This window comes from Micropterus salmoides, unplaced genomic scaffold (assembly GCF_014851395.1).
Source record: "Micropterus salmoides isolate LMB-PRFRI ecotype aquatic unplaced genomic scaffold, ASM1485139v1 Ms_hic_scaffold_17, whole genome shotgun sequence".
Classification (NCBI taxonomy): domain Eukaryota; kingdom Metazoa; phylum Chordata; class Actinopteri; order Centrarchiformes; family Centrarchidae; genus Micropterus; species Micropterus salmoides.
The window spans coordinates 16508052-16522171 of record NW_024040817.1 but is presented as its reverse complement, the minus strand read 5'-3'; the positions used below and the strand labels follow the sequence as shown (position 1 = coordinate 16522171).

General features: G+C 38.3%; 1 protein-coding gene across 1 annotated transcript in view; it reads right to left on the bottom strand.

Annotated features, from left to right (window-relative positions):
* The window catches only part of csmd3b (CUB and Sushi multiple domains 3b), a 236710-nt gene extending 228359 nt beyond the window's left edge, over nucleotides 1-8351 (bottom strand). Inside the window, exons 1-2 of the mRNA XM_038725460.1 lie at nucleotides 8302-8351; nucleotides 6841-6953 (exon numbers count right to left, since the gene is read on the bottom strand). Of these exons, the coding sequence (XP_038581388.1) occupies nucleotides 6841-6953; nucleotides 8302-8351 (163 nt within the window). The remainder of the gene's footprint in view (nucleotides 1-6840; nucleotides 6954-8301) is intronic.
* Between the last annotated feature and the right edge of the window lie 5769 nt (nucleotides 8352-14120).

Genomic DNA, 14120 nt, shown 5'->3' with positions numbered 1-14120 from the left:
ATAATTGTATACTGGTCCTTGTGTTTTGGTTTACTTTCCTAACTTTTCCTCCTTATTTTTTAGGCTGCTTGTCCAGAACATTAGCTCCAAGGCAATTTCATGTTACATAAATACAAAGTGGTGGCTACACTACAATACATTAAAAGCTAAAAATGATCTAATAGCGCACACTGTGTCCCATCTTTGTGGCTTACAAATACAATACCATTCATTACTGCCATTACAGATATCTCTTGTAAATAAGCCATAATCGTGAGAAAGTCACTGCTCAAAACATTTTATCTTGGCCACCTACTATTTTTTGGGGTTTATTACCTGATCAGTTTCTTTCATTTGTAGGTACACAGTGTGAAGTCAATATAGTCTGGGGAAAATTACATAAGGAGAAGTTATTAAGTATAACATTTGTACATTCAATTAAAGTACTTCAAATACGTGTTGTTTGTTTCTGTGCTTATCTAGGTTTTGAGCTGACTGAATGAACTTTTTTGAAGTTTTGTTTACTCTTATCAAGTGCCTTCTCAAAAGAAACAAACAATCAGCTTTTCTGTATTGTGACTTTGAGAAAAACGTTTGTCTTGAATAGGTGATTCATCTTTTTTTGAAACTCTTTTCAAACAGACTGAACTGCTATTATCAAAAACAGCAGCACACTATTTAGAGTCCAAGCAGCGACTCCAAAATGATAGCCACACATTTAGTATTTACAAGAGGGTGAGTGAAATAGGCACAGTATACCGTGTCATTTTTACTTTGTGAAAAAAATCCAATCTAGACAATCTATGAAACTCAGTGCCTTGTTCTTTATAATTTTCTTCTTCAAGAATGGATTTCTTGAATATCACTACAACTGATAATGTGACTTGACCAGAGTAAAATAGAAAATGTCAAAAAGCTCTCCTGTATTCCACAGGTACAGTAACCAAAAGGGTTAAGCAATTTATTATAGCTCATGTCATGTCTGTAGCTGGCATAACATTATGGAAAAACATAATTTAAATTGATATAGTGAGCTGACCTTAGAGGGAAGTGAAGATTTCTACTAGGTCCCTCAAGAAGAGGCGGTAGTGGGGTGGATTCAGGAAATGAGTGTGTGACCAGAAGGTCACTCGATTAGCTGGAAACCTCTCCATGATATTATGTGGAACTGATGAATAAATGCCCAGATGGAGAACGGTCCATCGATGCTGCTGACATCTGGCCAGTGAGAGCTCCCAAAGTGTTTAACCTGCTGCCACCAACCTCTGTTTGTCAGCAAAGATACAATTTCAACTCAAAAAAAAAAAAAAAAGGTAAAAAGATGAAGGGTAAGGAGTGGACAGATCGAAAAATAAGGTCATCCCTCCTTTAATCTTATTACATTTAGACAAACTTTCTTCATCCCTGCTTCAGTAAGAATTTATATCTCAGGGTTCCTTCAGATTTCAGCTATACAGTTAAACAACCATCAAAAGGAATCCATGCCAATACTAAAAAATAAAATTACTTTTATAAATTTGCATGTAATTTGTGTTTGATAGACTATGTAGAAACCTATTATTCCTGCTATTACTTACTATAAAGAAACAACATTTTGAGTGTGTTTTGCACCTTTAACCATATTCTTCTTTTTCTCCCTCTTCTATATTTTATTATTCTTTGTTTATGCCTTCTCTTGAGGCGCTATGTAAACCCTCGCTGGTACTGTACGTGTAAAATGAAGGTAAAATAAGTGTTTTACTGTTATATCACAGAGAGAGAAATACAAGCAGTGGAGATACTGTAAGTGCAGAGGAGGGAAAACAGCAGAAGCGAATGGAGGTTGGGGATGAGGGGATTGAAGGGAAATCTCTGCTGACTTGTTAAGTCACATGACAGCATGTTCTAGGATAAAGAACATGTTCTCTGGTCCATGTTCTGAAGACAATTATTACATCTGGGAGCTGTGTGTCTGCATCTATACGGTATGCCTGTGTGTGTGTGCGTTTGTATGCATGTCCGTGTCTCTGAAACCATGGATGTGCCTAAATGTATTGTATGAATGTGGGTAATATCCATTTATGTTTGAGGTTAACTACTTATATAATACAAAGTAGATGCTTTAAATCCACCTTTCTCGAATTACCTGCAAATAATTAACTTCTGGCCTATAATGAAAAACTGTGACCCTGTACACAGGATAAGCAGTTGACTATGAGTGAGTGAGTAAAATTAAAGAGAAAATTCATGTCTAACACTTAGAGTTTGTAACTTCCAATACTGCATGTATTCAACTTGTGTCATACAGTTCTTGTTCACATATTCAAACCAATAAAGAAGTAGAGTAAATTAAGTGTGGCATAGCAGATCACAGAATGGAACAGTCACTATTTTGTTACTATTTGGTTTATTATTTACTGTAGTTTTCCAAATTCAGTTAAGATAATAAACACAAATCAATAAAAATAAGGAGAGGATGAATAAGAACGACTAAAGAGAATGTAGAGTAGAAGGAGGCACAGGAGGAGTAAAAGGAAACAAGAATAAAAGAATAATTCTTCAACAACTATCATGCTGAGAAAGAATGGTGCGTGTGTGTGTGTGCGTGTGTGTGTGTGTGTGTGCGTGTGTGTGTGTGTTTTGTGTGTGTGTCTAAGAGCTGTGATAATCTATGATTCCGTCTCATCAGCACAATATCAAACTGCCTTCGACGTCATGCTAAATAATACATCACTCTCTTGTTCTGTTTCACACACACATGCACATACACACACTGTATGGTATGTGCCGGTGAATGAATTACTTATGACCTGACAGTCTTCAGAGAAAGGGGAGGGGATGTTCAAGGAGTCCAACAATCACATCAATGTGCAGCGCACCACACAGATGGGCTGAAAAGGTAGAGCCACACTACTGTACCTTTGCAAAATTCCTTTCTATGGAGCGATCAAGGAATTTAAATTTTCTGTTTTATAAGGTGTATATAATGCACATCTCTGTAGCACTGTTTCTATCTTAGATCCCACAGTACAGTATGCTTTTCCATCTATCCATCCATTCATCCTTTTTACAAAGCATATCCAGCTACAAGGTGCAGCAGCAGCAGGCTAAGAAGGGCAGCTCCTCCTGGGCTCCCGAGGCAAGAATCCCGAGGCGTTCACAGGCCAGGTGGGATATGAAAGCCCTCCAGCAGCTTCTGGGTCTGCCCCAGGGTCACCTCCCAGTTTGACTCGACATCAAGATGTTCAGGAGGCTTCCACGTCAGAGGCCCAAATGATGTCAGCTCATTTCAATGTAAAGAAGCTCATTCCAAAAATTCTAAACTGTGTGGTCACAAGCTCTTTCTTTCAGTTTCAACCCGGAGCTCATGACCAAACATGGGGGTTGGAGCGTACATCTATTGGTAAATCCAGAGTTTTGCCTTGGCTCCCTCTGAACAGCAGTCTGGTAAATTTTGCTCCAATTTACTACATGGTGTACAGGATAAATCTTTATATAAAAATAAGTAGAAATTAAATTAGTTTTGATAAACTCTGGCTTTGCTAGATTAAAAACATAAGCAAAATAAAATTGTGGAATCAAACTGACATCACAAATAGTATCTATCATGGTATCTAACTCTTTCACCCCATTTACACCTGATATTAATAAGTATTATCTTATCTCATTCTAGTTAACCTGATTGATTATTTTTTTATCCCACATACTAACAATCTAATGATGGAAGTGTTGTCTCAATTTAATTCTTGCATGCCTAAAATTATCAGTCCCAGAGGTCGGTTAAATTTACTCCTCTGGTAAACATTTTCCATTTCATTTTTCATGTCAAAGATTATAAAAGAAAAAGACTGAACTTGCATCTGTAATGTGTAGATATTTTGAGTGTGAAAGAGATAGAGAGACCTATGATTTAACAAGTGATTTCTAGATTTCTTATTTCTGGTGGTTCAAAATTTTTGCAATTTCACTGAAAATAAGAGTTGTGCTTGTAAACAACAAACAACACTATAATGATGATGAGCAGGTATTTTTTACTCAGTTCTTTTCTAAAAATGCTTAAGCAATACCTGAGAAAATCTATAAATGGCTCCAGTAACAGATTAGGCAGAAGGATTACATGGACTGAGACTGACTTGCCAAAAAATGTCCAAACCCGGGTGGATCATTCCTTCTGAGAAAATCTCCTCCTGGCTGTATAAATGTAAAGCGTAGCTGTGAGCTGTGGGCAGTAAGAAATGTTGAATATAGAAATACAGACGGATCATCAGCATAATGTTGCATTTTAGTAAATACCAAGTGTGGTCTGCCTCTCTGTCTCACCAACTCCCCCTCTCTCTCTCTCACACACACACACACACACACACACACACACACAGAGTATGTTAAACAGATGAATGTATCAGCAGCAGGGGCTCTTCAGATAAGTCCCCTGGATGCTCTCACTGAGAGCAAACTCTTTCCGTGTCGCCCACAAGCACACACACAATCACACAGAATGAACATGGGCCAAGTAGCAAGTAGAAACTTGTGCCAGGGAATAAATCTGGGACAACTGCTTGGACATACAAGTAGCACAAACACACAGGCATGCACACACACAAACTCAGACACAGCATGTGTGCAGACTTAAACCAAGGCAGTGATATTGTTATTATGCATTACTCTGTGAACAGTACCACTTTCATAATAATTCTGTGATCTTTTGTTTTATAGGGGGTAATATTCATATTTCCGCTGCTGAAAGAATTATGAGATACTGATGTAAATACAACAAGATTTTTAATATGCTAATATGGTGAGCTAGCGGTGATTCTGTTGTAACCTTAGCCAGTGCTAATCAGTCTTTTCTATAGAATAATCTACAGGTTTACATTCATCACTCTACGATCTGAGGAACTAAACAGTGAGACTAGCTGTTGTATTACAATTTCTTTCGAGGGAACATTCCCCACTGTGAATATAGGCCTCAGTGCTGCTTTAAGTATGTGTGCATTTTATTAAAAAACATTTTCCACTCTCTATTATGGTTTTAGTTTCTTGAAAAAACAGTCACCAGTGCTACCTTGGTTACAGTACATTTGGTAATAAGTCATAATCCACAGTCAGCATTAATACACAGGACTACTAAATTGGCTACATCTCATACACCTTAACTGTGTATCTCTGAAACCATAATATATACATTGCAACTGAGAGTTCTGATGTGTAACGATAAGTGTATGATTACAATGTTGATATCACACCGCATTTTCTCAAACCTAAAACTTAATGTGTATTATACACTACCTAAATGAATTTCTTTTGTGTGTCTTTTGAAATGACATATGGGGTCATACATGTACTGTACTTGTGGGTCAGACAGTGCTATTAACTTGTCAGATCTGCTCAGTAGAAAGAACTACATAATTGTGTACTAATTTGTTTTGTTGGTTTGCTCAGTGTCGTGTGTCTGCCGCTGGTAGACAGTTTTATGCTCTTCTGTGTTATGCTCCGGAACTAACCGCCTCGTTGAGGACATCAAAGTTTTTCCTAATCTAAATCTAATCTGAAATCTTTAATGCACACAGGACATGGTGCCGATACATAGCGTGATCTAATTTTAACCATCACTTATCATATCTCTTCTTTCATCTGTTAAAATGGTACCATGCCGTTTACTCAGGCCCTAAAGGAAGAGGGCAAAGGGGGACGCTTTAACTACCCCTGGAAGGGGCCAAGTTCCCTCTAGAAGTAATCCCCTTATTTTTCTTTGTTAAAATGTTCAAAAACAAGCAAAGCAAGGTTAATTCATTGTAAATATAATTGTTTTGTGTCATGCTAAAATTACTTCAGTTATGTTTACTAAAACTACAATGTGTCAGAGAGAGAAAGTTTGTCTGTTTTAGCTTTGCTTAAATAAAATGAGCATATAGGTAAGGTGTTTAGTGTCCAATCATTTGCCTTGAGGGTCAAAATGGATCGATTTGTAAAATCTTGTGTTCTATAATATAAAAATTACCACAATATGAGCCTTCAGTATGCTGTCATTTTGTGCCAAGCTCTGCCCATACTTTCCTCTCCCTATGGATTTGCTAAGTTTGATAGCCTCCCGTGTTGAAAAGGAATTAACTTGTCACCCATTAGGTTTTCTTTCCTGTACTGGATAGGAGTCAAAAGCATTTTCAGAACATGGCATTGACCTATACTGTCACCGGGGTGCGATAGAGATGTCATCCATCTTTTTATATATAGTCTATGGCCTGCACCAACATAAAAAAGATAACAATTTACTTTAAGTCCCCTTATCTAGCATTTATAAGCAGTATATAAACATTTAATAAATTGCTTATAACACACTAATGTATTTGCAAGCAGATATAGGTGTTTATTTATGTATTTGTCAACAACTATAATTCCTCCTGTGGGCACCCATTCCTAGATTTTGGTGTATAAACAATAATGCATGACAAAACAATAAAACATGGTTGTGATAATATAAAAAATATCAAATTTCATTGGAGATTTTATAATTGTTAAAAAATACAATACATTTATGAACACATAAACATCTTATTAATATCTGCTTCTAACTAAATTAGAGTGGTAGAACACATTTATTAAATGTTTATATACTACTTAAATATCAACACAAGTTGCTTACGGTAAACAACAAATGTGCTCAGTTACCTCTGCATTCAAAAACAAAAGGGGTGAGTGTTGAATGCCCTTCTTTGTTTCTTACATGACTCACACCCACAATCCTATCTGAGTTATGGATTTTTTATCTGACATTAAGTAAGTAGGAGTGCTTGTTATTCACACTGTTCATTCTTCTGAACTACAGAGGTGAACACTGAAGCACACCCTAAACATTCTCACATACCAACCCACACACTTTCTGACCTTCATAGTTGAGTTTGAAGCCGTGTGCAGAGACAGCAAAGTCACTGGTCAACCTCAAAGAGAAGACATTTCCTGTGCTGGTGACAGGGGGAGGAACCTGGAACCCTGTTAGCCTGTAAAAACACATCAGAAAACATATTGACATTATCTACAAATTACCAGACACAGTAAATATTCAAGAAAAACAATACTTAATACTTAAAAACTAATAATCTTTTGTTGGCAACACAAAAGGCCTTACAGCTTGTTAACCTATAGCGACAAAGAGATTAGCATATTAATGTGTGTCGAACGGAGAAATCCATCAATTACACACAAAGAAGTGCATATTGCGTGCAGAAGGTATTTGTAACAGGCATGACTTCACTGTGTTCATGTATTTGAACCCTTTTGATAACTGGTCAAGAAACTCTGCTAGACCTTTTTAGTTTCTGTTGCCAACTTGGAATTAAGTAACACTCGAAAACAAACACAAAAAACATGAACTTTAATTACATCTTCTGTTTAGTGAAGTTTAGTACAAAAAGTGCATCTTTGCTGTCTGCTCAGGAAAAGCCTCAAGCTTCAAAATTGCTGTATGCCACATGAGACAAACATAATAACTTCCTGTAATTTATATTACTATTTATACTTTTCCAGTTTGATTACACTCCTGTCTCTGATGTTTGCTCTTAACAGAACCACTGCCTGGCATAAAGCCTCTGAGGCAGAACACAAACAACTCATCTTTTGAAAATATAAATAAGGGCTGCAATAAAACCTACTACTTGATAAAGGCTTTTAAATAAATCAAGCCACAAGTTCAAAGTGTACCAACAAAAAAGTGAGCCTTGGTCAGCTAACCAATAATATGGAAATGGCTTTGTGTACAGATAGAACAATAAAACAGGAGTCAAGTAGGGAGGCAAGGCAGCTTTTAATCTGTATTCCACATGTTTGAGTGTGTCCTTCAAAATAAGCTTACACACAACTGCCCAGGTGTGCCTTCAGCTTTTAGATTCCTTGAATTAAATGAGGAAGATGAGAGGAGGAGGAGGAATGGAAGGCCAAGTTTCTTTTTTTCAGGCATGGAAAAGAGCCAAACCTTCTTGCTGCCGCTGCGCCACATTTCTTTTTCTTGTCCTGCAGCTACCATTCTTCCTTTTATTTCGCCTCCCTCCATCCTTCTATTTCCTCCCTTCCTCTTTCATCTCTCCTCCTCCTTCTCTTCCTCTTCTCCCCAGTACACTCATATCATCCTTTCCTCTAGCGTTAAGTCTTCCAACTTCTTCTTTTTCTTCCCTCTTTACTTCCCTTACACACTTCCTCCCTGCTTTCTCTGTCTTCCTCTCTGCCCATCTCTCTGTGGCATTTATCCACCCAAATCTTCTTCCGCTCTTCTTAGTTCTTCCCATCTCTCCACCTTTCCCTTTCCTCAGCAAATCTTTTTTTACGTCCCCATCACCCTTCCTTTTGTCTCACATCCTTTCCTTTTCACCTCTGTCCCCTAATTCCCACTCTCCATCCTTCATCTCTTAGCCCTTTCTTTTTTAACCTACATTCCCTTTTATCACTCTTCTTACCCCTCCTTTCTGCTCCACCCCAGCCCAGCGTGCAATTTGTGATACTTTTCAACACAGGTAAACATAAATCTCTTGTATCTTTCAGTATTACACGTGTCATCTATTTTTCTGTAACCAATTAAAAAGCGTTTCATTTGTTGTTCCTCAAATCTGTGTGTACCTTATTTTTGTGTTTTTGTCTTCCCTACTCATAATGCTTCCTGCCTTACCTTTCACTATACAAAGACAACACTTGAGGACCGTCAGAAAATACTTGACGTAGGAGCCAAATTCAATGTGGTCCAAGCTATATTTGTACCTATGAGTTGTTAAAAGTAATCTCTTACTGTCTGATGTGATTGTGGCAAGATACTTTTTGTCTGTCTGTGACCTCTACCTGTCACAAACAAGGAAACATTCATATTGACATTTTTGCCTAACGTGTATCTCTAGTTATGATGAAGTGTTTTTAAACATACAAATAACGCGGAATAACGCCTGCCCCATCCTTGCACTCTCTTCTCAATCTGTCCTCTCATCTTTCTGTCTCCGCGTTTTAATTTATCAAGCTTTCTATTAGCAAAAAACATGCAGTTTCTTTAAGAATCTGCCCTCTCTCAGCCCTCTATCTACTTTTCCTCTAAAACCTGCTTTCATATTCTTCTTCTCCTCCCTACCTTGCTTTTATCCTCCATTATGGACCTACTTTATCACCTATCTTTTCATCCTCCTCTCCATTTCTTTCACCCTCTCACCTCCTATTTTTCCTATTGTATTCATTGTCTGCCCTCTCCTTGCCTCTCTTCTCATCTTTCTATTTCTACTTTTCTACTCTGTCATTTGCCATCTTCCATTCCTCTTGCCGTTTTTCTTCAGTTGAAGTCTTGAATTGGTTTCCCTCCTGTACATGCACTTTTTGCTAATCATTCTGTCCGTCCACATTTTGGCTCATCAAAACAGTGCTTCACCGTCTAGTATGCCTCCATTTCTCCTGTCAATTTGCCTACCCTTGTTTTCAGATCCCCCGTGTCCTTTAGTTGGCCCTTCTTAGCATCTTGATTCTCATTTCTCAACGAACTTACTCCCTGTCCTTTTCATTCTCTCTCATCTTGTCTGACACCACTCACTCAAAGCACAAATGGTGGCAACTCTCTTAAAAACCCCAAACTATCTCTTTATTCTCTCCCTCTGTTCCTAATCTATATCTTATCTGTATTTCTCTGTTTCTGCTGCCTTCCTATTTTTGGTCATTCTCTCCTCTCATCTCTCCTCTTTTCTTCCTCTCCCTCTTTATCATTTTAAAAATGCTTTCCGTTAAATTTTTTCACTGCCCTTCTTGACCTTTCTCCTTCCCATTTTTCCAGTGTTTCCTGACATACAGTAAGCACGTCACAATATAATTACCATGTAATGAAACACAGGGAATCCTCATGCTTGACCTCAACAGGAAATTATTTCTGTGTGTTCTCATGCAAACTTTTCAGCTGTGCTTCTGTAACAATTTGATACTGAACTAAATGTGTACCAATATATACCATGTCTGCAATCTGGCAATCCTGAAAGCAGAGAAAAATGGAAATCGCTTAAATCACATAAAGGAATACGGTGTAGCTATAGTAATGGCAATATCAGTGCAGAAACATCCCCACATTGTTGTGACATACAAACAAATTAAAAACTGGCACACAGCCTACAGTCGAAATATGTTATTTCTGTAGTTGTACCAAAAACAGCTTTTTAAAAAGACAAACAACAAAAAAAAAACAACCCACTTTTGTCGGATGCAGTAATGTGTTGGAAATGGTAGTGGCGTGAACTGTGATGGTCCATCAAATAGTTAGGCATGTCACACCGATAGGCAAATATGTTTAAGTTGATTTTATCATTTATGTCACTGTAGTAAACAACTCTAGGACACGGAAAAAATAAAAATAAACCCTTTTTGTGAAGTAACTGTACAGCAGTTGCAGCATAAATGCACAGATATCACTGAATTCTACTCTAAGTATATATGGTGACATATTGATTCTAAAATATGAATTCAAGTGAATTCAAGACATATTCTGACCCAGGCAATATACTGGTTATACTGTTTTATTCATTAATCTCCATTTATACTTGTCATTTCAAATGTCTCAATTGCAGAAAAAATACAAATGCGATTTAATACACTTTTGTGTACAGTATACTTAATCACATATATGCTTCTCCGTTAACCAGATCACAAATCCCACATACTGTACATGGGTCAGGGTCTGCCTCGCGTACTCGCAGACACGGAAAGTATGATCCTTGCTCAACTCATGCCACTCACTCATCCATACAAATAACTGCTCTCTCACCTGCCACATCATTCAGTGGTTAGAAGTATACAACAACACGTTGTGCCTTCTATATGATCATGTGTTGAAATTGCTTCCTGTTGCTTTAATGTCACTACAGGAAATACGGCTAATTTCAGGGTACTTCTGTGTTGCTTCAGCGGCCATTGCCACAGAGTTTAGCAATGACGGAAGTCTGCTTCATTGCATTTTGTGTTGTTTGAAAAGGCATTTACCAATAAAAATAAATAAAATGAAAGATCCTTTTGAAACAGTGAAGGCATTCTTGGTTTTGTAAGGAGCTTATTGATAACGACAAAGCCAGCATAAAAAAAGCTAATATTTTGTTATGTAAATAACCATTCCATTTCTCTTCTGCTTCCTCTCCAGTATCGTATTTTCAATGCTTCACTCCTGCAAAAACAAACTTTCACACACACACACACACACACACACACACACACACACGCTCTATTTCCTTTGTAACGTTTTATGTGTTTTGAGATTTATGAGGTAAAACCAAAATTCTTTTACAGAAAGTGAAAGAAAGATGAAAGTGAGGGTTTCTGACATTCAAGGTCTATTTTTGTGGGATAGTGTGTGTGTGTGTATGCGCGCGCGCGTGTGTGTGTGTGTGTGTGTGTGTGTGTGTGTGTGTGTGTGTGTGTGATGTATATAGTGAAATCAAATTCGCAAGTGAATGAAGAACTAGCTAATAGAGAGTGCTTCCTCTGCTCTCTCACGCACACACATACACAAACATAAGGAGCGACACACAGGATCACACACACAAACACAGATAGACACACCATTGTCTTTATTTTCTCCCAAAAAAAAAATAAAAAATCAACCATGCAGTCTGGCTAATACGATTGTCACACCCTCTCTCTCTCTTTCTCTTTCCTTTCCTTATATCTGATGGTCTCTTTATTGCCAACAGGGAAAAGAGATTTTTCATTATTATAACTTCCATGAAAGAAGGAGAGACAGGGCTGAAGAGATAAACTGTACAAATAAAATAACATAAGGAAGGTTGGACAGAATCAGACAAGCAGCACAGTAATGTTTTTGTGTTGTGTTGAAAAAAAAAATTCCCAGGTCAAATAATATCTGATGTGAACTGCATCTGCATTTAATCACATCAGTGAGTCACCTGATTAGGACCTACGTATGTGCTTTCACATATGATGTGGGATAGATTTTGATGGGAGTGCCTGCCTGGAGGTGACATTAACCAGCTCCATGTGATGTTATGTTTATGTAGATTACATTTCACTTCCTTTACAGCAACTATTGTCTGTGATAATCACACTGTCTTACTGATCAGCTTTGAGCATATTGAAATAGATTTAAATTTACTTTAGATAATGTTTTCTTTTCAGAAGAAGCATACCATATAAACTCACCTAGAGGATTATTAGGAACACCATACTAATACTGTGTTTGACCCCCTTTCGCCTTCAGAACTGCCTTAATTCTACATGGCATTGATTCAACAAGGTGCTGAAAGCATTCTTTAGAAATGTTGGCCCATATTGATAGGATAGCATCTTGCAGTTGATGGAGATTTGTGGGATGCACATCCAGGGCACGAAGCTCCCGTTCCACCACATCCCAAAGATGCTCTATTGGGTTGAGATCTGGTGACTGTGGGGGCCATTTTAGTACAGTGAACTCATTGTCATGTTCAAGAAACCAATTTGAAAGCTTTGTGACATGGTGCATTATCCTGCTGGAAGTGGTACATGGTGGCCATAAAGGGATGGACATGGTCAGAAACAATGCTCAGGTAGGCCGTGGCATTTAAACGATGCCCAATTGTCACTAAGGGGCCTAAAGTGTGCCAAGAAAACATCCCCCACACCATTACACCACCACCACCAGCCTGCACAGTGGTAACAAGGCATGATGGATCCATGTTCTCATTCTGTTTAGGCCAAATTCTGACTCTACCATCTGAATGTCTCAACAGAAATCGAGACTCATCAAACCAGGCAACATTTTTCCAGTCTTCAACTGTCCAATTTTGGTGAGCTCTTGCAAATTGTAGCCTCTTTTTCCTATTTGTAGTGGAGATGAATGGTACCCGGTGGGGTCTTCTGCTGTTGTAGCCCATCCGCCTCAAGGTTGTGCGTGTTGTGGCTTCACAAATGCTTTGCTGCATACCTCGGTTGTAACAAGTGGTTATTTCAGTCAAAGTTGCTCTTCTATCAGCTTGAATCAGTCGGCCCATTCTCCTCTGACCTCTAGCATCAACAAGGCATTTTCGCCCACAGGACTGCCGCATACTGGATGTTTTTCTCTTTTCACACCATTCTTTGTAAACCCTAGAAATGGTTGTGCGTGAAAATCCCAGTAACTGAGCAGATTGTGAAATACTCAGACCGGTCCGTCTGGCACCAACAACCATGCCACACTCAAAATTGCTTAAATCACCTTTCTTTCCCATTCTGACATTCAGTTTGGAGTTCAGGAGATTGTCTTGACCAGGACCACACCCCTAAATGCACTGAAGCAACTGCCATGTGATTGGTTGATTAGATAATTGCATTAATGAGAAACTGAACAGGTGTTCCTAATAATCCTTTAGGTGAGTGTATTATATAGTAAAAAAAGGAAGCTCAGCACAAGTTCAACCAGAAATTTTTATGCTTCACTCATTCACAACTCTCTCTCTCTCTCTCATACTTACTTCACTTCACTTCACTCTCTCCCTGCCCTCTAACAGCTGACTATTGGTGTTCTAACTTAGTTTTTTCAATCAGATCTTATCACGATCAGCACAGCCAATCATGAAGTCACTATCAAACTTCAAATCCACTCTCTCCTCTGCTGCCAGCTGTCATTCAGTACGAATTGCTGCGGCCCTCCTCCACCCCATTCACATCCTGCTCATCAGATCCGGGCCCAGTTCGAGCTCAGCAGAAGTCGTCATCATTACATCCGGATCCTCAGCATTCTCTTCATCCATTCATAACCACCACTAGTGTCTAGACTCCATCTAGAAGGCTTCACCATGCCCATTAAATACGACATCATCACGATAGGGTCTGATCCCCAAATGCCTTTTTACATTCTGATATCAATGGATCACATGTCAATTAATTGTTGTTGTCTCTCCTGACTGACATACATTCATCCATAGAAATATTCTGGGAACCAAACTAACCTACCTTCAGCCAGTTTGGGCTAGTTTGGGTAGGGTGAGCATGTATTGTACTAGTCAAGATAATTGTAACAACCTACCAAACCTCCACCTGATCTGGGCACTGCATCCAGACTAACCAAGTATCAAAGCACATGACAAAAACAGCCTTTTCTCCATAGTGGATCAATAATGTATAACAAATCAAACATTTTAAATATATGCATAATGCAGCTGTTTCTGGTTAATATTTAGGATGGTCTGGATTAAAGG